Source organism: Lynx canadensis, chromosome C1, assembly GCF_007474595.2.
Source record: "Lynx canadensis isolate LIC74 chromosome C1, mLynCan4.pri.v2, whole genome shotgun sequence".
NCBI classification, from domain to species: domain Eukaryota; kingdom Metazoa; phylum Chordata; class Mammalia; order Carnivora; family Felidae; genus Lynx; species Lynx canadensis.
Genome location: NC_044310.1, coordinates 199243130 through 199270028, shown reverse-complemented (window position 1 = coordinate 199270028; position 26899 = coordinate 199243130). Strand labels below are relative to the sequence as shown.

General features: G+C 37.3%; 1 protein-coding gene across 1 annotated transcript in view; it reads left to right on the top strand.

Annotated features, from left to right (window-relative positions):
- Positions 1 to 26899, top strand: part of ABCA12 (ATP binding cassette subfamily A member 12) — a 176698-nt gene that overhangs the window by 146518 nt on the left and 3281 nt on the right. The window contains exons 38-51 of the mRNA XM_030325633.1: positions 1589 to 1676; positions 4635 to 4740; positions 9051 to 9105; positions 9698 to 9875; positions 11795 to 11910; positions 13820 to 13979; positions 15110 to 15363; positions 17181 to 17385; positions 18518 to 18627; positions 18908 to 19049; positions 20253 to 20387; positions 22286 to 22389; positions 23823 to 23915; positions 24980 to 25085. Coding sequence (XP_030181493.1) covers positions 1589 to 1676; positions 4635 to 4740; positions 9051 to 9105; positions 9698 to 9875; positions 11795 to 11910; positions 13820 to 13979; positions 15110 to 15363; positions 17181 to 17385; positions 18518 to 18627; positions 18908 to 19049; positions 20253 to 20387; positions 22286 to 22389; positions 23823 to 23915; positions 24980 to 25085 — 1852 coding nt within the window. The remainder of the gene's footprint in view (positions 1 to 1588; positions 1677 to 4634; positions 4741 to 9050; positions 9106 to 9697; positions 9876 to 11794; positions 11911 to 13819; positions 13980 to 15109; positions 15364 to 17180; positions 17386 to 18517; positions 18628 to 18907; positions 19050 to 20252; positions 20388 to 22285; positions 22390 to 23822; positions 23916 to 24979; positions 25086 to 26899) is intronic.

Genomic DNA, 26899 nt, shown 5'->3' with positions numbered 1-26899 from the left:
CAGCCACCTAAACATTTGCTATGGATGTAAGGTTGGTAAACTTCTATTTGGGGTACTGTGGATGGACCTGGAAGACACTATGCTAAGTGAAATAAGCCAGACACAGAAAGGCAAATACTGCATGATCCCGCCTGTATGTGGGATCTGAAATAGTCAACTCACAGAAGCAGAGAGTAGAATGGTGGTTGCCAGGGTCTGGGGATCGGGGGGACATGGGGAAATGTTGGTCAAGGGCTACAAAGTTTCAGTGATGCAAGAGATTCTGGAGAGCTAATCTACAGCAATGTGACTGTAGTTAACAATACAGTATTGTAGACTTGAAATGTGCTAAAAGGATAGATCTTCAGAGTTGTCACTACACACACCCCCCCACACACACACACGTGCATGCATGCTCATACAAAAAGAAAACGGTAACTATATGAGGTGATGATATTTTAATCAGCTTGATTGTGGTGATTACTTCACGGTGTATACACATATCAAACCATCAAGTTGTACAACCGAATATATACAATTTTTATTTGTCAGTTGTACCTCAGATAAAGTTGGGGCATGGGGAGTTGGTCATCTTGTAATAGCTATATAGTTTTCTCCTTTCCTTCATCTCTTCCCTCTTTTATTTCTCAATGTACGTAACTGACTGATGTTCACTGTAAAATAATTACAAACTACATATACGCAGAAAGAAAAAGGAATCTCTCTATATCCACGTATAACCACCAGACCACCACGTATATCCTCCAGACATTTTCTAGACACAGATACCTGTAAATATTTTCAATTATAAACATTATTATTATAAGCAGCCATTTTATTATAAACAAACATTTCTAAAACCTTCTTTTTAAAAAATAAGGAATATACTGCCATGTTCTTTGTGTGTCAAAAGTATAGCTCTGTAGATCACATTTAGGATGATAGTCACAAGATTAGTCTAGTGTGACTAATTTATTTAACTCAACCATATTTAACTCAACCATAATTTGAGATATTTAAACTAATCTGTTCTTAAAATTGCTGCTTGGTTTTTTAAGTCCACTTTTTATTTTCAAGAGACTATGAACTGACAAGCACCAGGCAATTATATAGGCACGATTCACCTTCAAATACCCAGGAAGAGAAAAAGTATATCACCAGGGGACAAACCAGGGGGAAAGTTTGGAGAATAAAAGAAATGAAGCCATTTGAAAAAAGATGAGAACTGATCTAATATCACCTTAGTGATAAATTACTTCTTTAAAAAGGAATTTTAAGGGCAAAAATACTATAATTTTTGAGATGGTGCATGATCCAGGTAAGTTGGCAGAATTGGTTAGATTATATATCACTTATTTTCAGAATGATTAGTCCACATTTGCAATTGCTTAAAATGACTTTTTACTTCTAGTTACAGTGTATACCTTAGACTAAAATATAATAAAAGATCAATAAAAAAGTAAAATATTTGTCAGGCAGTAGTTATTTCATGCTATAAATGTGTTCCTAATGGAAAGAAAACATTGAGCCTTTAGTTAAACATTTTAGATCTATTTATAAATGTTTTCTCCATTAAAACAAATATAAGTTTTGTTATTCTTATATATAGGTATGGAGGTTGGAGTTTTGGGTTGCCTTTGACTAAAGACCTTCGTTTTGATATAACAGCAGTTCCTGCCAATAGAACACTTGCTAAGGTAAATTATGACCTTCCCTCTGGGATATCATACAAATGAGAATGTGAACTTGAAATGCTCAAGCATTTTGATGAAGTAAAAATAAAACATGAGTGCAATCAATTTGAGAAGCATTTGGCATAATGCTTTCCCCATAGCACTGGGGTTCCAGTCCTGTGTATTTACCCCAGGGAAACTTGGATACACAAGTACCGGGATACACATACAAAATAGTGTTTCTTACATTAGCTAAAACAGAACCCCAAATGTCCGTATACAGCAGAATAAATGAATTGTTGTATCATTCAGTAGAACTTTCAGGAGGTGCCTGGGTGGCTCAGTCGGTTAAGCATCCAACTTTTGGTTTCAGCTCAGGTCATGGTCTCATGGTTTCTGAGTTTGAGCCCTGCATCAGGCGCCATGCTGAGAGCTCGAACCTTCTTGGGATACTCTCTCTCTCCCTCTCTTTCTCTGCTCCTCCCCCGTTTGTTCTTTCTCTCTCTCTCTCTCTCTCGAAAAACAAACAAAACAAAAAAACAAAAAACAAAGAATTTTCAGCAGTGAAATGAGCTTAGTTCCATAAGTAGGTAAATATCCCAAACATTATTAATAAGCAAAAGAACACTTAACTATCACTGCATTTACTATAAACTTTAAGAGTAGGCAAAACTCGGGGCTCCTGGGTGGCTCAGTCAGTTAAGTGTCCGACTTCAGCTCAGGTCATGATCTCACGATTTACAAGTTCGAGTCCTGCATTGGGCTCTGTGCTGACAGCTCAGAACCTGGAGCCTGCTTCAGATTCAGTGTCTCCCTCTCTGTCTGCCCCTCCCCTGCTCATGCTCTCTTTCTCTCTCTCTCAAAAATAAATAAACATTAAAAAAAAAATAAAAAGAGTAAGGCAAAACTCAATCATATCGTTTAGAGAGACTACTGTGATTTTGATTTTGAAGAACACAGAATTCCAGAGATGTTCTGGATACTGGCAATTTTTGTTTCTTTTTTAAAAATTACTTTAAAGTTTATTCTGGGGGTGGGGGGAGAGAATCCCAGGCATGCTTGACACCATCAGTGCAGAGCCCAATGTGGGGCTCAAACTCACAAACCATGAGATCATGACCTGAGCCAAAGTTGGAAGCTTAACCAACTGAGCCGCCCCCATCCAGGCATCTCCAGTTTTTCTCTCTTAACCTGAGTGATTGTTCAATGGATGTACTCCTTTCATCATTTTTTGCTAAACTGAACATTAATGTTTTATGCGTTTTTCTTTACATATATATTATATGTGTTTATCCTTGTTTCTTTTTTTTTAATGTTATTTTTTATTGAAAAAGAGAGAGCACGAGGAGGGGAGGGGCAGAGAGAGAGGGAGACACAGAATCCAAAGCAGACCCAAGGCTCTGAGCTATCAACACAGAGACAGATGCGGGGCTCAAACTGGTGAACTGCAAGATCATGACCTGAGCTGAAGTTGAATGCTTTACCAACTGAGCCACCCACACGCCCCTATCCTTGTTTCTTTTTTTTTTTAATTTTTTTTTCAACGTTTTTATTTATTTTTGGGACAGACAGAGACAGAGCATGAACGGGGGAGGGGCAGAGAGAGAGGGAGACACAGAATCGGAAACAGGCTCCAGGCTCTGAGCCATCAGCCCAGAGCCTGACGCGGGGCTCGAACTCACGGACCGCGAGATCGTGACCTGGCTGAAGTCGGACGCTTAACCGACTGCGCCACCCAGGCGCCCCAAGCCTTGTTTCTTAAAGAGCATGGAAACTTAACGGAATTTGATGAAGACAAATAATCCTGTAGGCTTTATTATTATTATTATTATTATTATTATTATTATTATCTAGATCATATCTATGCTTTCAAACAAGCTAGGGTCACAGAATCACACACAGAAGATCTACGGTAGTCTTAGGAGTTTTAAATTGTCCTTCACATATTTCTCATTTGGTAGTAAGAGACATACATAGGCTTGGGGGAGGTGGAGAAACTAATATTATTATGTTATATATATATATATATGTGATATATATATATGTGATATATATATATATGTGATATATATATGTGATATATAGATATAGATATAGATATATAGATATATATATAACTGTGATAAGCCCAACACTAGTATCATCTGGTGCACAAACTACCTGATCACATCCTCACAACATTTCTATGAGGTATTATGGAGCCTGTTTTAGCCGATTTTCATAAGGTCATATAGAAAGTAGACAGTAGTGTTGGAGATTTGAATGCCCTCTCTCTGCCATTTGTTCCTTTTCTTCCTCTCTCCACACACAAAGTAAACATTCTTGCATAAACAAAGAGTTCTAATAACCAATAATTTCTCTCTAAGTTAGATTTATAATTTTAAATTATCAACTGGGTCTCTTGAATTGAGGCACACCAGTATTTTAAATCCCTCTGTTTTTGACACAGAAGGTAAAGTAACTCTCCTCCCTGTGGCTTACAACTAAGAATAGAAAGTTAGTGTGGGAATTTCAAGGTTATCATTCTTGTTGCTAAGGACACAATGTTTGTCTTTGTATTTAATTTCTTTCTACATCCTTGCCTAGACATTATTTTATATTATGATTATTATTATTATTGAGTATGCTTTAGCTCTAGTCCCAGAGTCACTACAGACCAGCCACAGAGATGGAGATAATAACGATTTCTTCAGTTTATTTCAAGCTTTGCCTATGCAGAAGATACAGAATAACTAATAACGTGGTGCTATCATGCAGAAAAAAAAAAACTGTTTTCTCAATCTCTGTCCATCTCTAAATTGGAAATGTAGAGGTCTGTGGTCAACACTCTGGGGAATGGATCTAATCTTCCAAGATAAAATAACTCATTGGGAAATTGTTGGTCTTATTTTAAATATAAATTCTGTGAGCTGTCAAATGTAAAGGCAGCCTAATTTATTTAAACACCATACTGATCTTGCCTCCCTTTTTGGAATTTAACAGGTATGGTATGATCCAGAAGGCTATCACTCACTTCCAGCTTACCTCAACAGCTTGAATAATTTCCTCCTGCGGGTTAACATGTCAAAATATGATGCTGCCCGACACGGTAAAGTTACTTACACAGAAGCTTCTTGTATTGCAACTTTTGCCTCTCTCCATATAAAAATGCATATAAGATTCCGTTTCCTCCAGGTATTTTATGGTATCTAAATCACAGATCTTTAAAAGGAGTCTGAAAGTAGTAACTACCACCAGATGGAACATTCTAGATAATTTCCTTAACTTTGGGTTAATTTAGTTTCCTCACTTATCAAATCAGGATGATAAAGCTTACTTCATGCTTATTTCTGGTCTCACATCTAGTAGCTATTACTCACAAGAAAACATTTTGTTACTGTTTACTTGTATATAGGCTAAGAATTAAAAACAATTAATGTTGATAAATCTAAAGATGAAGCCAAAACTTTTAAACTAAGAAGTTCTATACCTGATCATTAATTGAGCACTTACCCTATAATATATGCTTTATATGAAAAATTGCTAATCGTTACAAGTAGCCTTTCAGAATGAATATTTTTGTTCTCTGTTACTATTTTCTAGAGCCCAGACATGGAATTTGAACCCAAGTCTGTCTGAGTCCTGCCCCTTCAGTTTTATAATACTTTGCGGTACTCAGTCAGATCTGTTGCAGTTGGATTTCCCAAGAGGCATCCACGTGGTTTTCAAAACAGGATTTGGGATTTTAAAAAGACTGATTTATTCTTTCTAATTCAATTACTGTCAATCAAATCATTTTATCGTCTTAAGCCTTGCTCAAATTATTTTTCCTTACTGATCCTAAAAAAAATAATAAGGATGATGGAAACAAATGAGTAACATATTTATTAGCCAATACTGAGTCTATAGCCTAATAAATAGGCTAACAAATAGCCTATTAAACAGGAAAAAAGACACAACCGGTCTTTTAGAAATGCCAGTTATCTGTTTTTCTTTCATCTCCTTCCTGTTGGGCATAACAATGTGTGTTGGATGTTCTCGTGATGAGAGTCAAACACTCATTCTAGCAAGAGAGTCTGTCAGTCTTCATTTTAGAGAGAACAGCATTCCTTCCCACCTGCTATAGCAGTTTCCTAGCAGGAGGAACCATGAAGAAAGTAACAAGACTGAAAGATAGTCCTTAGATCTATAGCACCAATAAAGGACATAGTCAAAAGTGACAAATTAAATGGTGTTGAGTGTTAAGGAGGGCACTTGTAATAAGCACTCGGTGTTATATGTAAGTGATGAATCACTGAATTCTACTCCTGAAACCAATATTGCACTAATGTTAACTAACTAGAATTTAAATAAAAATGTGAAAGAGAATTAGTTAATTAATTAATTAATTAATCAATCCATTAATTAAATGGTGACTAAAGCCAGATAGGTTTTGTGTAACCTGGTTTGAAATACTACTGAGTACTTGACTTTTGGTAGGATGTCTACATCAGAACAAAAGATATTTGTTTCTATGGAGGATAATGAAAGCAGAAGAGCTGTAGATACGACTAGGGGAAAATGTAGCGTAGGTAGGTAGGTAGGTGAGAAAAACATACATGCCACTTTTGAAGAGTCGGCTTTTGAAACCTATATTCAGGTTTCATTTATTAGTAGTATTCTTTACCAAGACTGAAGTAATCTGAATCACCCTGGATCCTAGCAGGCTTGTTGTGGCTCCTACCATTGCATGTTTTAAGTTACAGAATTTAAAGAATTAGAATTCTGGAGCATAAACTTTTTATTGACCTTCAAAGGAAATTTATTTTTTAGGTTTAAAAATAGGGCTTATGAGTTCTGTAGCAGTTAGTAGTAGTGTGCCCTTTTTTTAAAAACTTTTGTCTTTTTTTTTTTTTTTTTTTAATTTTTTTTTTCCAACATTTATTTATTTTTGGGACAGAGAGAGACAGAGCATGAACGGGGGAGGGGCAGAGAGAGAGGGAGACACAGAATCGGAAACAGGCTCCAGGCTCTGAGCCATCAGCCCAGAGCCTGACGCGGGGCTCGAACTCACGGACCGCGAGATCGTGACCTGGCTGAAGTCGGACGCTTAACCGACTGCGCCACCCAGGCGCCCCTGTCTTTTTTTAATATTTATTTTTGAGAGAGAGAGAGAGGGAGACACGATCCGAAGCAAGGTCCAGGCTCGGAGCTTTCAGCAAAGAGCCCATCGTGGGGCTCAAACCCACAAGTCAGATACTCAACTAACTGAGCCACCCAGGCCCCCCTTAACTTCTCTTATATAGACTCATGAAAGTGGTCGCTTTCCACCCTCTGTGGGAGGAGTTTGATTTTCTTCAGAGAAGAAATCATGTCACCCTAAAATACTTTCATTGTCTTGTAATGCACATATGGGATCTGCCATGGTAATATTGTCTTTAAAAATCAACTCAATTACTCTCCAGCCACCTCCCTCCCCCTATGACACTAGCTGTTTTAAAGCATGTTTGTTGAATTCTGCATTAATTAGGATTTTGCTTTAGCTATAAAATTGATTTTCTTTGAATTCTAACATGCTAGTAAAAATCTTTTAATTAGTTTTCCTTTGCTATGTCAATAACTATTATTTTCATGTGGTTCCCTCTAGTGGTTAATTTAACATGAAAATTCTGTTTTCTTCTCAAACAATAAAGGTGTGCTTGTTTCCCCTAACAATTGTTCTACAATGAGGCTCTTTTCCAAACATACGGACATATTGTTCCCTCTACCCTCCTGTTTGTTCTGACCCTTTAGTGCATTAGTAGTAATGATCAATGGAAAGCACCTGGTTTTAGATGTATGACCATAGAGACAACAGAAATAGATAATATGTTATTTTTAATGTATATTATATGTGGGGGAAATAATTGAAATTTTAAGGTTCAATATGATGTAATAAGTATTCATTGACTAATCACTGTAGTCAGGACATTATGCTGGATACGGTAGAACCCACAGAGAAGATTTTTATACGTCCTCAACCCTAATGCATTTACTTGATCTTTCTGCTAAAAATATCTATGAAACACTTAGTTTGGCAGCATTTTTCATAGTGGAGTAAACGCATTTGCAAAGATTCCTCTAGTGAAATAATGTAGTTCTTGATTCTGAAATACAAGAAAGAAATAAAAGAAATGTTTTTCCCCTGCCTATATTATAATTCAACAATAAGATTTAAGTAGGGCCCCAAGGAAAACTGAATCTCAGTAAAAAGAGAGACTGTTAATTTACACAAAAGATAAGAAAAGTGCATTCCCCCAATGATGTGATTAAAGTTACAGGCCAAATTGATTATTATTGGTAGTTTCTTTGTTTTGCTTTAATTACATTTTTTTCTTTAACATGTAACAATTGCAGAATTCAACCTCAAAATATGTTACACTCTACTCAACAAAAATTATAAATTTAAGTTAATGGAGGGAATATAACTTTAGAATAATTTATATTTGGCTGCTGTGAAAGGGTCTTAATATCCTGATATAATAAACATATACTACATGAGCAGTAAGTGAGAAAGTTCTTGCTCAGCTTATGACTCTAATAAAACAAATATTTAAGAGACAGCCTCACTGCCATCCCCTACCATTCTTTTCCAAAGTTACTCAGACAGTATAGACTGTCTCACACTGTAGTCCCTTGGGAAACTTTTGCCAGCCCATTTTTGACTATGACTAATGATCATCCTCTGATAAGCGGAGAAAAGAATCTTGTTTCTAACTCAGAAACTATAACTGATTATGGGAGATCCCAATAATTTAGGACTGTATTGGAATTAAGTGACTACTTTCCTGGCACCAGCTAGTTTCTCTGAATTCTCTTGGATCTTTATGTCTCAATGAAAACCCGTCAGAGATGACTGAAGCTCTCAAGCCTTACCCTAGTAGATAAAATTCTAGAAAAATAGATGTCTTGGAGGTAGTGAAAGAGGAAGGATCTTCTCAGGTTACAGTATTTTCCCAACCTGGCTGACAGAATGATAAAGAGGGATGAGGGTGGTCAGTGTTCTTTAGGAGATCCTCATATAATTGGTCTAAAACACCAATGTAGTAAGTGCCGCTGAAATACAAACGTGCATGATTAGATGGGGAGAAGAAATGGAAAATGTAATAGAGGGGAAATGCCATATAAGAAATGGAAATTCTTGTCCCTTCCCCCAAAATTCCATACACAATGGGAAAAAACATTTTTTAAATTTTTATGTGAATGCCACCAATTGTGTGGCATTGATGAGATTAGTTGGTGGAGGGGGGGGAGCGGGGGGGGGATAATTTTCCTTTAAAATACTATCCCCAAAGCAAAATTATAGCATAAGGAGGAGAGTGTTATGCATTATTCATCCAAAAATTGGTATTTCTGAATAACTGAATATCTACTAATGAACAGAACTGTCTCTTCTTTAAGGCATCATCATGTATAGTCATCCTTATCCGGGAGTGCAAGACCAAGAACAAGCCACGTAAGTGGAAATATCTGGTATGACTACATTACTCCTTGGCATAGTGAAGCCTCTGAATAAAGTACTGTAATTGGAAATCACAGTTGTGTCTGAATGAATGTCAATCTAGAAGAGCTGTTAATACAAGTCACTGACTGGGATAAAAGGAAGTTTCTGAAAGTCTGTGCAGTGGGGTTGCCAAGTGAGCTTGCTGGCTGTAGAGTCAGAATCTGCTGCTTTTATAAGTCAAGTACGTAAGTGCTTCATCATTTCAATTTCCCTGCATAGCATTTAAGTACTATTTCTGTGCTCAAGGACTATATATTCCTTGCATACACCCAGTAACCCTTAGAGACCGAGGTGGGCTTTTTTTTTTTTTTTTTTTTTTTTGATCAAATATCCCTAGTCAATTCAGATGCACTAGAGCTATATTTATCCAGGGTCATAGCCAAGTCATGTAGAAGATATTATCTGGCTGCCTTACAGGAAGACTTATTTGTGTCACAGCCAAGTCGTATACTGTTTTGTTGATGGTTTTAGTCATGAATCTTTCTGAAAGGAAAAGAGTTCTAAAAACTTATGTATGCTCTCCTCTCCCTATTGCTCACTACAGAATGAGCAGCTTAATCGATATTTTAGTGGCACTCTCCATCCTGATGGGCTACTCTGTCACCACCGCCAGCTTTGTCACCTATGTTGTAAGGGAGCATCAGACCAAAGCCAAGCAGCTGCAGCACATTTCAGGCATCGGTGTGACTTGCTACTGGGCCACAAACTTCATTTATGACATGGTGAGTAGCTTGCAGGAAAGACAGGATTGATTGGGGTAGAAGACACCACTTTTATATACAGGATTTATTCATGCCTACCTTGGTAAAATTATCACTACAAGTCAGTAAATTAAGAAAAAAATAATTTGGGGGCGCCTGGGTGGCTCAGTTGGTTGAGTATCCGACTTTGGCGCAGGTCATGATCTCACAGTTTGTGAATTCAAGCACTGTATTGTGCTGACAGATCAGAGCTGGAGCCTGCTTCAGATTCTGTCTCCCTCTATCTCTGCCCCTCCCCTGCCCATGCTCTGTCTCTCTCTGTCTCTCAAAAATAAATAAACATTAAAAAAGAAAAAAGAAAGAAATAATTTGCATCAGACTTACAATCACCCGATAATTAGAGGAAAAAGCCACCTCCCCTCGTCTCTGTGGTCTCAGGACCCACCGATATCAGATTCCCCTGGACATTTATTAAAATGCAGATTCCTGGCCCCCTCCAGACCTACTAGTTCTATACCTTGGGAGTGGAACCCAGAGAATATACATTTTAAACAAAATCCTCCAAGTTATTTTATGCATAATAAGGTTTGATAGCCACTACTGTGGAAAAATAGAAAGCAAAATAGCCTTGCCGAATGGTACCAAATACTGATGGTAAAAACTTCGAAGTAGCAGTCCCTGATGAATGACACATTAGAGGAGATTAGTAGGGACAATAAAGGATGAATACCATTGACAGCTCTCTCATTTGCATAAAATGGTCCCCAAATTCAGATGGTTTTTCTTGACTCCAAATGCGCCAGTATTGGCCAAAAGCCCAGGATGTGGTATGCATTTGCCTGGTGATTATGGCAGAATTGTCTGAGTTGCTGTATAGATCATTGGCTTGAAGAGCTAGAGGGTAATTATCTGCATATCCACTTTGTTAATGTATCCAGTGAGGTCTGAAATGCCTTTGTTGAAGAAGTCAAATCTAAAAGAATGGTAATGGCTCCTCTGGACTTAATAGGAGTTTTAATGTCAAGAGAGCTCAAAGTACACACTTCTGCAAAGGGCTACTTACTGCTCAGATTCCATTGTCCTATATCTGGTGCTCATCCCAATTTAGGAGATTCCTCTCCCTTCCAGATTAAATTACCATCTCTTTCATAGTGTGCATCTTGCTGCAGCCTGCACAGCATTTACTATTTCTATTTGCCAATAAAACACTGAGTTCTTTGTTCATATACTGTGATTCCAAGAATGTGTGGAACCTGCCACCCCACTGTTTTACGCAAAGTGGCTCACACCGATAACCAGGCCTTCGAAATCAGCCACCTGAGAGAGTTCCAGCATTCAAAATGAAATCAATACTTTGAAGACTGCATCTAATACCAAGATACCTGACTGTCTTATCTTTCTCACTGAACCTCTGTCACAAAGTGATCCCCAGTCTCAAAGCCTGGAGGCAGGAACACCAGGGACTCCATGTACATCTATAAAGATGGTGACTGGCTTGACCTCATATTACAGGAGACAAATTCTAGAGTGAAATCAATGCAAAATGAGCTGAACTTACAAGCAATAGGAACATAAATAAAAATTCATTCCTTCACATACTTCAAGGTTAACTTGTTATCGTTTTAACTAGATGGGCTATTGATGTTTATGGGAAACTATTTGCCATATATATATTTTAAATTTTTTTAAACGTTTATTTATTTTTGAGAGAGAGAGAGGGAGAAACAGAGTGTGAGTTGGGGAGGGACAGAGAGAGAGGGAGACAGAGAACCAAAGCAGGCTCCACACTTTGAGCTGTCAGCACAGAGCCCAACGCTGGGCTTGAACCCATGAACCATGAGATCATGACCTGAGCCAAAGTTGAACACTTAACCGACTGAGCCACCCATGAGCCCCAAATATTTACCATGTATTAAGCATTGTTTTACATATTCCCATAGGTCTTCTACTTGGTGCCTGTAGCATTTTCAATTGGTGTCATTGCAATTTTCAAATTACCTGCCTTCTACAGTGAAAACAACTTAGGTGCCGTATCCCTCCTACTTCTACTGTTTGGGTAAGCTGCAGTGAAAAAAGAATTAACAGAACTGAGTGTTCTGAGGCACAAACAGAAACTAAATCTCATTAGCTAATTTACAATTGTCTTGGGGTTTCAGTAGCCATGAGTGAGGACTAACAACACATTATACTTGCTAGTCCACAGTTTGTACAGTACAGTACTTCTGAAAATGAATGTTGTCATTATTAATAGTAATATCTAACATTAATGAGTACTTACTAGGTACCAAGTGTCATGATTGGCAATCTACACATGTAATATAAGCTACATAAAAATGGATGTTTCAGAATGATTGGAAAAATTTACATACATGTGTGGATTTGTGTATTGACAAATTATGAGTATATATCACATTGTAAGGTATGTATCCTCATGTATATTTTATTTATATTTTTATGGATGTTTAACACACACACACAAGTATTATTTCTGTATTGGGGCTATACAGGTAGTATGGGTTGATATAATCAGTGCTTAGCATAGCAGTTCTTTCTGCCCTGAATGCATGGGCAGTAGCCATTGACATAGCAGTGTAGCAGATGAAGGTTTACATTGCCTCCGGTTCTTCATCATTACCCCAAAGGTTGCTCAAGTGTTTGCTTACAGCAGGACATCCAGCTTCTGAGCTTTGTCTGTCTGCTAAGTTAGCTTACCATAATGTCATTACTTTCCTTTAACTTTAAATTATAAGATTTATATTGATTAAACTCTTATTTCTGAGAGCAAAAAAAAAAAAAAGTTTCTTGGATTAGATGACAGCATCTCTAAAAGGAATTCATTTGTAGTTGTGATGATATAGAACTACTCAAGTTTCCTTAAAAGAGAAGCTTCTTACTGTCACTTTTTTTTAAATTATTGACTATTTTATTTTTTTATTATTTTTTTTAATATGAAATTTATTGTCAAATTGGTTTCCATACAACACCCAGTGCTCATCCCAACAGGTGCCCTCCTCAATACCTGTTGAGAGGTACCTACCCTCAGTAGGTACCTACCCTCAGTAGTACCTACCCTCAGTTTGTTCTCAGTTTTGTTTTTTTTTTATTTTAATTTTTTTTTTAATGTTTGTTTATCTTTGAGACAGAGAGAGACAGAGCATGAATGGGGGAGGGGCAGAGAGAAAGGGAGACACAGAATCGGAAGCAGGCTCCAGGCTCTGAGCCATCAGCCCAGAGCCTGACGCAGGGCTCGAACTCACGGACCGCGAGATCGTGACCTGAGCTGAAGTTGGACACTCAACCAACTGAGCCACCCAGGCGCCCCTGTTCTCAGTTTTTAAGAGTCTCTTATGCTTTGGCTCTCTCCCTCTCTAACCTCTTTTTTTTCCCCTCCCCCATGGACTTCTGTTAAGTTTCTCAGGCTCCACATATGAGTGAAAACATACGGTATCTGTCTCTCTCTGTATGACTTATTTCACTTAGCATAACACTCTCCAGTTCCATCCACATTGCTACAATTTCTTTATCCATTCATCAGTTGATGGACATTTAGGCTCTTTCCATAATTTGGCTATTGTTGAGAGTGCTGCTATAAACATTGGGATACAAGTGCCCCTATGCATCAGCACTCCTGTATCCCTTGGGTCAATTCCTAGCAGTGCTATTGCTGGGTCATAGGGTAGGTCTATTTTTAATTTTTTGAGGAACCTCCACACTGATTTCCAGAGTGGCTGCCCAGTTTGCATTCCCACCAACAGTGCAAGAGTGTTCCCGTTTCTCCACGTCACTTTTTAAAAATCCAAAGAATTTGTCAAAAAAAGTTTTTATAATACAGAGATCTAGCTGTGAGGCTTAGTGACACATCCCTAATGTTTATTTTCACTTTGGAGCCCTATCAGAAGTTTTGTCTGTTTGTTAAAGGATAAGGATTAAGGCATAATTTTAATCCTTGTGTTATTAACATACAGGTATGCCACATTTTCTTGGATGTACCTACTGGCTGGGCTCTTCCATGAAACAGGGATGGCTTTCATCACTTACGTCTGCATCAACCTTTTCTTTGGCATCAATTCCATTGTCTCCCTGTCAGTGGTATACTTCCTTTCCAAGGAAAAGCCCAATGATCCGGTAAGGTCCATTATTCGCCTGGTAAACTTCAGTGAACGTATGAAATGTTTCAGTATGTTCAAGGTGAAAAGATTTTCTACATTTTGCATTCTCTAAATAGAAAAGAGGAATTTCAGTTAATTCTATTAAGTTTGATAGAAGAGAAACTACAGCCTTTTAAGATTCTTTTTAGTTTCCAAGTAGGTTAATGCCTATGATTATATTTACTCAATGTCAAAACTATTGGCATTTGAAAGGGTTCAAGTGGAGGTGAAATCAAATTATTGTGTACAACACTATAAAAATCATGAACCTATTGGTCCAGTGAAATTTTTATTCATTAATTGTTATATGGTAGGAACAAGGACAATGGCTCAGTTATGTGACTATTGGTTAAGGGTGGTTTTTTTTGTTGAACATTCATAGAGAACAAACCTGATATGTTCCCTTTCAAGCATGTATTAGATAGAGTCTACTTCATTGTGAGCATCAGTTCCCATTCAAAGCTGACAATTACAGTTAGTGAGAAGGGAAGCACGAACAGTGCTGGGCAATTGAACGAGAAAGAATGGAGAGGAAACTACGTGAACTGAGGAACAGACAAGCACACTCCAGGAGGAAGAAGACAATTCATGAGTTGCAAGTGGTTGGCCCAAGTGTGAATAACATGAAAATAAGCCATTTGCTCCTCATGTAGATAGGTTGTCTCTCCTTCATCTCAGTTCACCATTTAGCCCCTCTTCAAATAGGAATTACCTAAAGTTCTAAAACTTCACTGTACCAAATCCCTTCTTTACCTAGGCATGACCAAGACCCTGTACCAGACCCCAACATCCTGGCTATTTCTACACTTCTAGGATCTAAGGCAGGGCTAGAAGTGATTCTGTCTCCAGGGTTTGGCCTGATGCCTCAGATCATCTCAAAAAGAAGATAAACCTTTTCTGCTTATATTTTAGTAATAAATCTCCATGTTTTGGTTATAGTAAATATTTACATGTAAATTCAACACACATGGGAAATAATTGCCAATCTCGATAAACTTCTCCAGTTTTAATATTTGCCCACATCACATTTGTTCACATCAGTTTTAAATTTTTGTCAATTTGTCAGAAGTCTAACACTGAGTTTCATTTTTTTTTCTCTTATTTCAGACTTTAGAACTTATTTCTGAAACCCTCAAGCGTATTTTCCTGATTTTTCCACAATTCTGTTTTGGCTATGGTTTGATTGAACTTTCTCAACAACAGTCGGTCCTAGACTTTTTAAAAGCATATGGAGTGGAATACCCAAGTGAAACCTTTGAGATGGATAAACTAGGTGCCATGTTTGTGGCTTTGGTTTCTCAGGGCACCATGTTCTTTTTGTTGCGGCTCTTAATCAACGAATGGCTAATAAAGAAACTCAGGTAAATAAAAAGAAAACATCGTGTTTGACATGCATGATAGAACTCAATTCAAAATATTTAGGAAGGAACAATAGTCTAAACCTTTCTATTAGTAACGTGGAAATGTGCTAAAAAAAACTTAAAAAAATTGTAACATAATTCACCACTCATTCCATTCAGTAAATAGTTATCACACCTCACTCTGTGTCTGCAAGTATTATTGTAGAGTGAGAGAATAAAATTAAAGAAGCACAATTGTTAGCCTTAAAGAGATTAAGATTCAGTGGTGGAGAGAAAATGCATACATAAACAAAGGATGTAGTGTTTGAGTTGAGTTTAAAGGATGGCTAGAAAGTAGAAATGAAGAAAGAAGACTGAGTGAGTAGCATATTAGCAATGGGTTTGGAGAAGGTTGAATAAGGAGAAAATGGAATCTTAAATAAAAAGAAATATGCATACAATTGACCTGATTATTCCATTTCTAGGATTCTTTTCTTACAGATATGCTCACACATTTGCAGATTTATGAATGTATAAAGTTATCCATCATCGCAACCATTCTTAATGGCAAAAGAATGAAAACAGCCTAAATGTCCTTCATGGACTGGTTAAATAAATTATACAAATTTACATTTTTTCATAGGTAAACACTATGCAGGCATTAGAAAGACTGATACAGTTCTGTATGGAATATTTGGGATTACTACTAATACTTATTGAGTGAAAAATGCTAAGTTCAAAACTTTGTGTGAAGTATATTATCATTTGAGTTAGAAAAGAACTATAATTTATACATACATATGCATATACTATCTCTCTATGGGTGCCCTGCTGAGGAGAGCTCTGTAGAGTTGAAGGAAACTTACTTCTCACTATATATTCTTCAGTACCATTTTAATACATAGAGTGCATGTATCACCTATTGAAAAATAAAACTTAAGTTAATAGTAATAAAAATAATGACAAGAGCAAAGACCGAGAAAAACATCTTAGGGTGTATTTGAGAAATGAGTAATACAATTTGATTAGAACATAGAATAAAGGCAACGAAATAGTAGGAGCTCAAGCATGTGGCTGGAAGACTATGGAGTCTATTGGATACTTGGGTAGAGAGATTATTTGGACTTTTTCAACAAACAAATAATAGTCCATTAAGTGTTTTGACCAGAAAGCAACATGGTCAAACGGTGCTTTCGGAGATGTGATTCTGTGGAGTTCATACAGTTTAGAATGGAGGATCAGAGATATTGGAACAGTTAGAAATTCTTGAAGAATTTAGTGAGAAACAGTGAAAGCCTCTGATGGTAATAGAAATAGACAGAACATGATTGATGACTGGGTGTTCCAAGGCATTTCCAGTGTTAGGAGACTGACTACACGCATAGATTTTGTAATGGGGAAGATTCAAAGAAAACATCACAGTTAGAATCTCTGGGGATATCATTAAAAGAAACAGGGACATTGGGAAGAAGACCTGAATTGATTTGTTGGGTTTTTAAATTTTGTTTGGATTGGTTTGCTTTAGCATACATTAGGCAAGGTACTGATGTGGGTTTGAGACTGCTTTCAGGGCTGATAACCTTAATATATTGCCTAGATACTAAGTAAGACATTCACAGTAAACAGAACATAGAGGGACATTCATGTCACTGAATATGGTGAAGAGCATTTGTACTAATTCTTAACTTACTTAAGTAGCATAATGCATAACAAATCTGAAGCCTAGTGTGTGATTGTGCGCTTTTAGTGAAGTGAGAATTCATTAAAACATGTTGAAATTGAGCTGTGCCACTTTAAAATCATTGATGCAAAATCACTGGGTCTTTTTTTTTTTTTAGACTCTTCTTTAGAAAATTTAGTTCGTCTCCTGTAGTGGAGACAATAGACGAAGATGAAGACGTCCGAGCTGAGAGATTAAGAGTGGAAAATGGCGCAAGTGAATTTGACCTGGTCCAGCTCCATCGTCTCACAAAGACCTACCAACTTATCCACAAAAAGATTATAGCTGTAAACAACATCAGCATTGGCATACCCGCTGGGGAGGTGAGGAACTTTCTCTGTTCCTAACTGTCCTTTATATTGGCATGTTAAGTCACAAAAATCTTTAAACTTTCCTATTTTTTTCTAGAAATGTAGAAGTCAACCTCTGAATATCTTGATGGATTCTGTGTATACAATGTACACATATCCTTCTGTTACTTACTAAGTCTTCCCTCTCGTCAGGGAGGATTCACCACACACCTAGTTCTGAGCCCCTGCCCATGCTACCTACTGTCCTCCCTGGGCTGGACTTTCAGTCAAGAAGCCCGTGCAAGGCGCTGTCTTCAACTTTCAGTTTTCAGCTCCCTGTGAAAGACAGCATGAAGAGATCTGTTGTCAGAAGCGAGATCCTACGGGTGCCTGGGTGGCTCAGTGGGTTAAGCATCTGACTTGGGTGGTTAAACGTCTGACTTTGGCTCAGGTCATTATCTCACGGTTTGTGGGTTCAGGTGGTGCATTGAGCTCTCTGCTGTCTGTGTGGAGCCTGGAGCCTGCTTCGGATCCTCTGTCTCCTCTCTCAGCCCCTCCTCTGCTCAAGCTCTCTCTCTACCTCTCTCAAAAATAAATACGCATTAGAAAGTTGTTTTTAATAAAAAAAGAAGCAAGGTCCTAGAACTGCATTCATATTTATTCTTGCCATTTTTATAGAAGAAATATTAAGCCAGCTTTGAAAAGAAAGAGAAAATGTGGGCATTTCCCTTAGTTTTTTTGAGGAGAGCTGCAAACCACATGCATCCAATCCATTCAACAGCATAAAGAAATTATTGCTTCAGTGGCTTATTCAGTAGTGATTTTGTGTGAATAATGTGAAACCTATAAATATAATTACTTTGTCAAGTTAGCGTATCTTACTTATGGAATATTTTATCATGTCACGCAGATAATATAATATGTAAAACAAGTCCTGTGTATATATACAAATGTTCAGATGGTAAAAGGAAAAAAAAAAGATATTTGTTGTAAAAGAGAAAGTTTTATCAAATGCCAGAAGAACACTACAATATCCATGAATAATTCCAGGAACTTATTTTTCTTTGGAATTTATTTCATCCAGGGAAAAAGAGGAAGCAGATGTAATAGTAACATGTCTGGTTTGGGTTAAGATTTACATCTTTTTTTCCCTCTCCCAAACCAGTGCTTTGGCCTTCTTGGGGTGAATGGAGCAGGAAAGACAACTATCTTCAAGATGCTGACAGGAGACATAATTCCTTCAAGTGGAAACATTCTGATCAGAAATAAAACTGGGTATGGGAAACCATGGCTTCAACTTATCAAGCACAACATAATTAAAATGAACGCTTTGTTATTTTGTAGATATAGTATTACATCCCTAGGGGAGAAACAGCTATTTTGTGCCCTAATTTTTAAAACTTTATGTGTGTGATATGATGGTGGGGTTATTTTACCTCTTTTTATTAGAATCACAAATCTCCATGACCAAAGTAGAGCTGCCTTCCCAACTTTTGGGGACTAGAAGGGACATACCTTTTGAAACCCCTCTGTATCTTCACTTCTCTCAATGCAGATCTCTGGGTCATGTTGACTCACACAGCTCATTGGTTGGATACTGCCCTCAGGAAGATGCCTTAGACGACCTGGTATCGGTGGAAGAACATTTGTATTTCTACGCGAGGATACATGGAATTCCAGAAAAAGATATTAAGGACGTGAGTATGAGTGTGAAAAACTAGTTCATTTGAAAACCATTATTGTTTCAGCTCCCCCCGCCGCAACCCCAACTCTCAAGACTAAGTTGACATCTGAAAAACTAGGGCATTTTCCTCCTGTCACTGAAAGTTTAGGCAGTCTTAGCTTAATTTTGTACATCATATATATACCTATGAACTCAGCTTCAGAAGCTCCTTGACCTGTGCTTGTTCAGTTACCTTTCAAGAACTATCAAGTAAAGGATCACACTTGCCTTAGGCTCTGGCTTGAGCATGGGTTGGTCTGCACATCCTTTAGTGTTTAGATAAGTTTTGAAACATGCAATTCCCTGCAAACTGCCCACATAAAATAGAATAGCTTCCATTTTGATTTTTTAAATGTGGTCTTGTGTTTCATGGCAATCATTTGCCTTTTTAATGGAATGACTAACCCTTAGGGCAGTCTCCTCTATTTCTGCAACCCCAAGGACCTGTGGAAATCCTCCTAGGATTCCTCTATTTACCAGAGCTGTTTAACAACAGAAATAGCCTCAGGAACCCATGATTCCTAAGTTAATGTGCTAAAGTTTTGATAGTGGGTCAGTTTTAAATAGACACGAAGCCTTTGTGACAACTTGCTCCCCCAGTAGGAAGAAAGACAGAACAGTGAGGACAGTCAATGAGAAACCTGCCTTGTGAAGGGTCATGTTCTGTTTTAGCTCTTTTAAGTTTTATAAAGAAATCCTGCAGAAAGTACAATCTGCAATTGTAAACACACACACATACACAGGGGAAAATCTCATTTGAAAATGAGCCTCCACAGAATCGTTTTCATCTCTTTAAATAATTTTCATTTGTAGGTGGACCTTTAAAAGTAAAAATAGGGCACCTGGGTGGCTCAGTCAGTTAAGCCTCCACTCTGGGTTTCGGGTCAGGTCATGATCTCCCACAGCTTCATGGGTTGGAGCCCTGCATCGGGTTCTGTGCTGGCAGCACGGAGCCTGCTTGGGATTCTCTCTCTCCCTCCCTCTCTGCCCTCCCCCACTCATGCTATCTGTGTCTCTCTCAAAATAAATAAATAAACTTTAAAAATTAATTAAAAAAAAGTAAGAATAAAATCTATGCTGGTTTAAATGTTTGAATTTTTTTCAGGTATGTATTTCTTCGTTATAGAACTTTCTTTCATAAGCATCTTTTCCTCTAACTCCTGTTTTCCACCCACAGACTGTTCATAAACTCCTTAGGAGACTTCACCTGATGCCCTACAAGGACAGGGCTACCTCGCTGTGCAGTTACGGCACAAAAAGAAAATTATCCACCGCCCTGGCCTTGATAGGGAAACCTTCCATTTTGCTGCTGGTAAGAGGACTGTTGTGGAAAAGGCTACTACATAATTAGAATCACATGTCCAATAGTATGTGCAACATGTTACTATCGTTGTTGCCATAAACCTTTGGTGAAGTCTCACAATGTGCTGGTTATTTTGCAAAAGACTTTACATACGCTGTCTCCTTAAGGGAATTTATGTCAGCAAAGAGCTATGGCTCAGTCTGTTTCAGAAGAGACACTTGTCATGGGAACAGGAAGTAGCCAAACCAAATTCAGGATATGCTAATGAGTAAGTAAAGTTACAAAATATGGGAGAATTTGATTACCCATTATTGAAGAAATCTGTTCTGTTAGTAACTCGTCAGATGAACCAACATATTTTCTAACTTCTACTAAAGAGGAGAGACACATTTTAGGGCAACATGTTGTGCTAAAATTTCATTTCCTCGTGACTTAAAAATACACGTTACCTAGTTTGGGATGTGATTGACAATATGCCTTCCTATTCTGTTTGAATTTTTTGGAGGCAAGAGATGCACTTCACATTTATGGTTCGGTTAGGAGCTGGAAAATTAAATTCGTCACCTGGAAATACAAAGTTCACGTAGAGGTGATGTGGCATCCTGCTTGCTCTTCGCACCAAACATTGTGGAGGTGTTTATTACCGAGAAATGAACTTGTCCTTATTTTGGAAGCTCCCCTTCATTCAAGGAGCTCCAAACTTCACAAGAGCTTTAACCATATGCAATACGAATTCAGTTACAAATCACCACATTATTCTGGGGATTCAGTCAGACAGAGAACCAAATCGTTTAAACTGCCCAACGAGAGTGATACACAACCTACCTTTCTATAATACCAGAAGCTTATAGCGCATTACCTCCCTGCCAATTGATGCTTATGGTGGAATTTTATTGTCTAAGTGTCCCCTAAATTAAACAAAACAATCCTTAGGTACCCCTGTGAAATAATGGATGTAAATTACTTTAAAACATTTAAAAGTGCTATGCAAAGGTTATATATTAATGAGCTGAACTGAAATACAGGCTGTGAGAGAAAGCTATTATATTTTCTTCCATATGCATCGGCCATCTATGCTATCATCTTCAAAAACAGGGGCAATGAGAAGATATCCTTTACTGTTTGCCCAAATCAATATCCATTCCTTTCTTTAGCCTCTTACTATAAACACAAGCCTCAGATGATCCTATGTGGATGTTTTCCACTGCAAATTCATATTTTTAATTATTACCTAATCTTGACCTAGAACTTGCTAATTTAATCATCTCTTAGGATCTAGTATTCTTTGTTTAGATCATTCATTTTTGTACATTTTGCATCTTACATCTGAACAATTTTTCGAAACATTTATTTTAAATATGATTTATATTTTCTACTTGACAATTTCTACAAATCTTATTTTAATTTCCCTAAGGAGTATTAAATTTCAATTAGTAGCATAGAATTTAAAATCTACCTCAAACATATTAACTGGAAAATCAGGTTGTGTTCTCTGTGTGACACATGCCGTATTATTCCTCGTGCCACAATTCTGCTATCAGGAGCAAGGTAGCAATCTTGTTGATGTAGCTTCAAATATACATGTGACAATGTAGTATTAAATGCAGAAACTCTGCTTTGTCAGTAATTGAACCAGATTTTTTTTTCCAAAGAAATATGAGACAAGTGTAAAGTAACAGGGTGTCAACTTCACTGAGGCACTTTTTAAAACAGATTGACAATTTTAAATGGTTAATTTTGAGCTTTCTGACAGCAGCAGAAAGAAACCTATTAAGTACAAAACAAGTTAGTCACAGGACTTCGCAAAGTGATTTCTGTTCTAGGCAAGTGAGATGCAGTGATTCATGTAAAGGACCTCATCAAATATTAATTAATTTGATAAATCTTCCCTGTAACTTTCTATTAAGGATGAGCCGAGCTCTGGGATGGACCCTAAGTCAAAACGGCACCTGTGGAGGATCATTTCAGAAGAAGTGCAGAATAAATGTTCCGTCATCCTCACGTCTCACAGGTAAACTGAGTGGGGGGAACACTGAAGTCGTTGACAGCATTTTAGGATGAGAAATGGGAAGAGGTATTCCTATGTAATGTATATTAGTGATGAATTGCCACAACCAAATAAAGTATTTTATGTTTATGGTCACAGGGGCGAGTCAGGCAGGTTTCACGTGAGAATCCAGCTCCTGTGGCCAGTAGGACAGTCTTTCTAAAAATAAATTTCTCTCGAATTGAGAGGGACTTATGACTCTCTTAATTTGACTAGGACTCCTTATTGCCTATCACATAAAGTTCAACATCCTCAGCCGTAGTATACAAGGCCTTTTATTGTCTGGCTTCATCTAAATTTCCCGTTTATTTTTGTTTTTTTTTTTCTCCTATGACACCCTCTCCTCTCAGTCAATCTGAACGACTAGTGGTTCCACATACACTCACTGCCTTCCTTATCACCACACCATCTCTTTGGCTGTGCTTTCTACCTGAAACTGTCTTTTCACAAAATCAAAATTCTTTTTTTTTAATGTTTGTTTATTTATTTTGAGAGAAAGAAAGAGAGAGCACATGCATGAGTGGGAGAGGAGCAGAGGGAGAGGGAGAGAGAGAATCCCAAGTAGACTACATATTGTCAGCTTGGAGCCGGACGCGGGGCTCGATCCCACGAACCGTGAGATCATGACCTGAGCTGAAATCAAGAGTCAGATGCCCAACTGACTAAGCCACCCAAGTGCCGCCAAAAATACAAATTCTAATCTCCCAGTCCTCCTCCATGAAATAGACCTTTCCAATCAAGGAAATAAAAATGCTGCTGAAGCATTTTATCTGTGCCTTTTTTATAAGGTTAGCCATGTATTAAAGTGATCTCTTCCCTGCAATTCTCATAGTAGGAAAAGTTCTAGATTAGTTTATAATTAAGAGACTTTTTCATATTCTAGCTATGCCCCATACACTATGTGTTCTGAAACCAGTCTTTTTATTACCATTCGCTTTTGTAGGAAGTGGAGAGGATCTCTACCAGTTAACACAGTTCTAGAAATGAGAGATTATATAATCAAGTATAGGTTAACTAGTTATAAATAAAAAAGCATAAAAGTCAACTGAATATGGAATATGAAACATCATGAAAAAAGCTCAGGATTATTTTGGAAACATTTCTCAGGAAATGTAGGTCTTGAGCCTAAGCTTAAAAGAGGTTGAAAGAAATGCTGCATTTGATGAGAGGGCATTCCAGGTGAGAGAGATAGCTTGAAGCTGGAGAATAAAGAGTAATAAACCCTATGTGAAGACAGTTAATTTATATTTTAAAATGTATTTTGTGTGTCCTTCAAGGGAAAAGACATCTTAAGGAACTAAAATAGTATTTCCAAGGTGCCATAATGAAACAGCTCAGCTTATGCTTATGAGCACTTCTCTCTGTGCCCAGAATTCTGATGTGATTCTGTCTTTCAGCATGGAAGAATGTGAGGCTCTCTGTACCAGGTTGGCCATTATGGTGAATGGAAGGTTCCAGTGCATTGGATCTTTGCAGCATATAAAGAGCAGGTGAAGAACAATGGCATTGTTTGACATTTGATGTGGGGAGGTACATCTAACAGTACTGTCCTTACTTTGTAGGATTACTCAGCAGCCTATCCTGTAATGAGTAGTAAAACTGGAAAGAAAAAGTTGATCATCAGTTCACCTTAAAGTTAAATTATCTTACCGAAGGTCTTAAAATTATCTTACTTAGGTCTTAAAAACAACTATGACAAAAATAACTCTCAGAAGGCAGTTTCTAAGAGTTTACTCAAGAAGAAATTAGACCTTCCCAAGTACATGAAGACATAGATTTTTATCTAACGTGTTCATTTTCCATTTGCACAGGCTTTCAGTAAACTATTTAACATTTTTACTGCATTCAAAACGTTTAATCAAGAATACACTGGGGAAACGTGCATAAATATCATATGACCAAATTAAAATTAAATTAAAATTTTATATTTGCCAGAATGCATATGCACTTACACGTATTCATGTTAATCTCCAAACTTCAGGGTGTTAACTTTATAATTTTATTTGTACAGCTTGGTTTTCTTATAAGATAGCATTAACCAAGGTAAGCAAAAAAGGGCAAAAGAGGCCATATACATTGTTCCCAGAGTCTGTTGTGACTTGTTTATAAAGTCTATATTTGGGCAAACAGTTAGCTAGCATATTGATTTATTATTCATTTTTAAAATGAATAATGCTCACTTTTGACACCAAATCTCCAAAGACTTGCCCTTTAAGACCTGTCTGCTTTAAATTAGAAAGTATTTAACCCCAGATATTGACATCAATTGCCAATTCATCCATGTCAAAGAAAGCCAAGATTTTATGTTTTCTTTCTAATGCAGCTTTTGTCCAAGGAGTGTGACTTTGGATAGTGGTAGAACTAAATAAAAAATAATGGCAGTGCACTATTTCCAGTTGCAACATACCCTGAACTTTTATGGCAAAATGACAGTCTTTATATAAGTAAAGGGGCTATCATGGTCAGCTTGGGTCCTGTTTCATTACCTAGAATTCCAGGGGAGCTATTTCAGCGAAATGTAACTCATATCACATTCCACACTTTTTCTTTCTAGGTTTGGAAGAGGATTTACTGTCAAGGTTCACTTGAAGAATACCAAAGTGAGCATGGAGGCCCTCACAAGGTTTATGCAACTGCACTTTCCAAAAACATACTTAAAAGTAAGTAAGAAATTGCCCTACCTCTTAGTCTTGACTGGTTTTGGTAGTCATAATCTCATACGGATGTTTGCCTTTTTTAAGTTGACTGTGGCTTTACTATTAATACACCTATTAGTTCAAGATACATAAGACACTCTGAAACATATTTACTATGAACAAATAGAATCCTCAAATTAATTATATAATTTTGTAGCTATTTAAAAGTAATGTAGTCCTGGGGCAACTGGCTGGCTCATTCTGTGGAGCATGTCAGTCTTGATCTCATGTTTACTACTTCAAGCCCCACATTGGGTGTAGACAGCTTGCATTAACATAAGCGCATACATACATACATAAAATGTAGTCCATATGTGTGTGTATATATATATATATCTTCATTTATTTGTTCCTCACAGAGGCTTTATGACCATACTATTAGTTTTTAAGTTGTATACACAGAGTTTACTAGTTATATATGTTAAGGGACTGAGGGAAGACAGATATTATATGACTAAGAACATTTCTTCTTAGAAAAAAAACAATTACAAAGTTCCAGAATGTCACAGCTGGAAAAGATTATCTTCTTTGTTCCTCTCATTTGGAAAATAAGCCCACAATGATTTGAACTGCTTGGAAATCAAGTTCTTAAGTCCCACACTAGTTGAAACATTATTCAATTAATCTCATGTTATATATACATACCCACAGGATGGACAGGCACAGATATATGTGTATGTATCTCATATAGTACATATTTAAATAAATGCACATGACAAAACAGCTATCCTTATAACATCTTTGATGTGTAGGTAGTTTGTACAAGATGTAGTTATAGCCAGTGTTTTTAATAGAAATCAGGTGTGTAAAGGTGGAAAGAAATGGTGAAAGATGGACCAAAATCCAGCTCTCCCTGTGTGACTTCCAGCAAGACATTTAAAGTCTCTGAACCTCATTTTTCTCCTTTGTGAAATAGGCATAATGACATCTACTTCACAAAATTGGTGCGAGAAATAAATGATAAAATGTGCACAAAGCTACTTCATAAACTATAAGGCACCATAGTAATGTGACATGATTGTAGATCGTAAAATAGAGTGCATTTTTTAAAATAATTCTTTATCTCTATAAAATACCTTTGCCTGGACCTCCCAAACCTTGGCTAACTTCTTCAGGAAACAATGGCTTTTACGATTCTTATCAAAGTCTATTTTCAACCATCTAAATTAAAATCAAATTTAAAAATTAAAAGACACTTTGCACAAATCACGTTGGTCATAGTGCTTCTCCTTTTGGTGAATTTCTGAGTTGAAATCTGTGTTTATTCACTGAGTGATGAGATTACATTCACCCTGGTCTGTTCCTTGTGGGGCCGGGGCTACAAAAAGCAAATGCAGTGATCACAAAAGTCTCATTTCTTTCTAAACAGACCATTATTTATGAGTATGTGGTGGTTTCTAGATCTCTAGAAGGGAAATAGCAAAAGCAACATTTTGGGAATAAAAATAAGTAAGATAGCCTGATTGTGGTAACAGGCGTGATGCATGCACAGGTTAATAAGAGGGGGTAGGCAGTGAGCACAGGAGTGAGAAGAGGAGGGGTTTCCAGTAACATGTCTTGAATACCAGGTGAAATACACAGTCATGATCCATATAGGTTGCAGGGGTAGATTCTTGATCAAATAGTGCTTAGGAAAGATTATCCTAGCTGCTTTGTGCCAGAATGTATGAATGTATGCAGTTTCCAGGCCACAGAAGAGGCTGTAACAGTTGCTTAGATATGGAGTGGGGAACATCAAGTTAATAACATTGATGGTGCAAATAGAGAGGAAAGGTTTA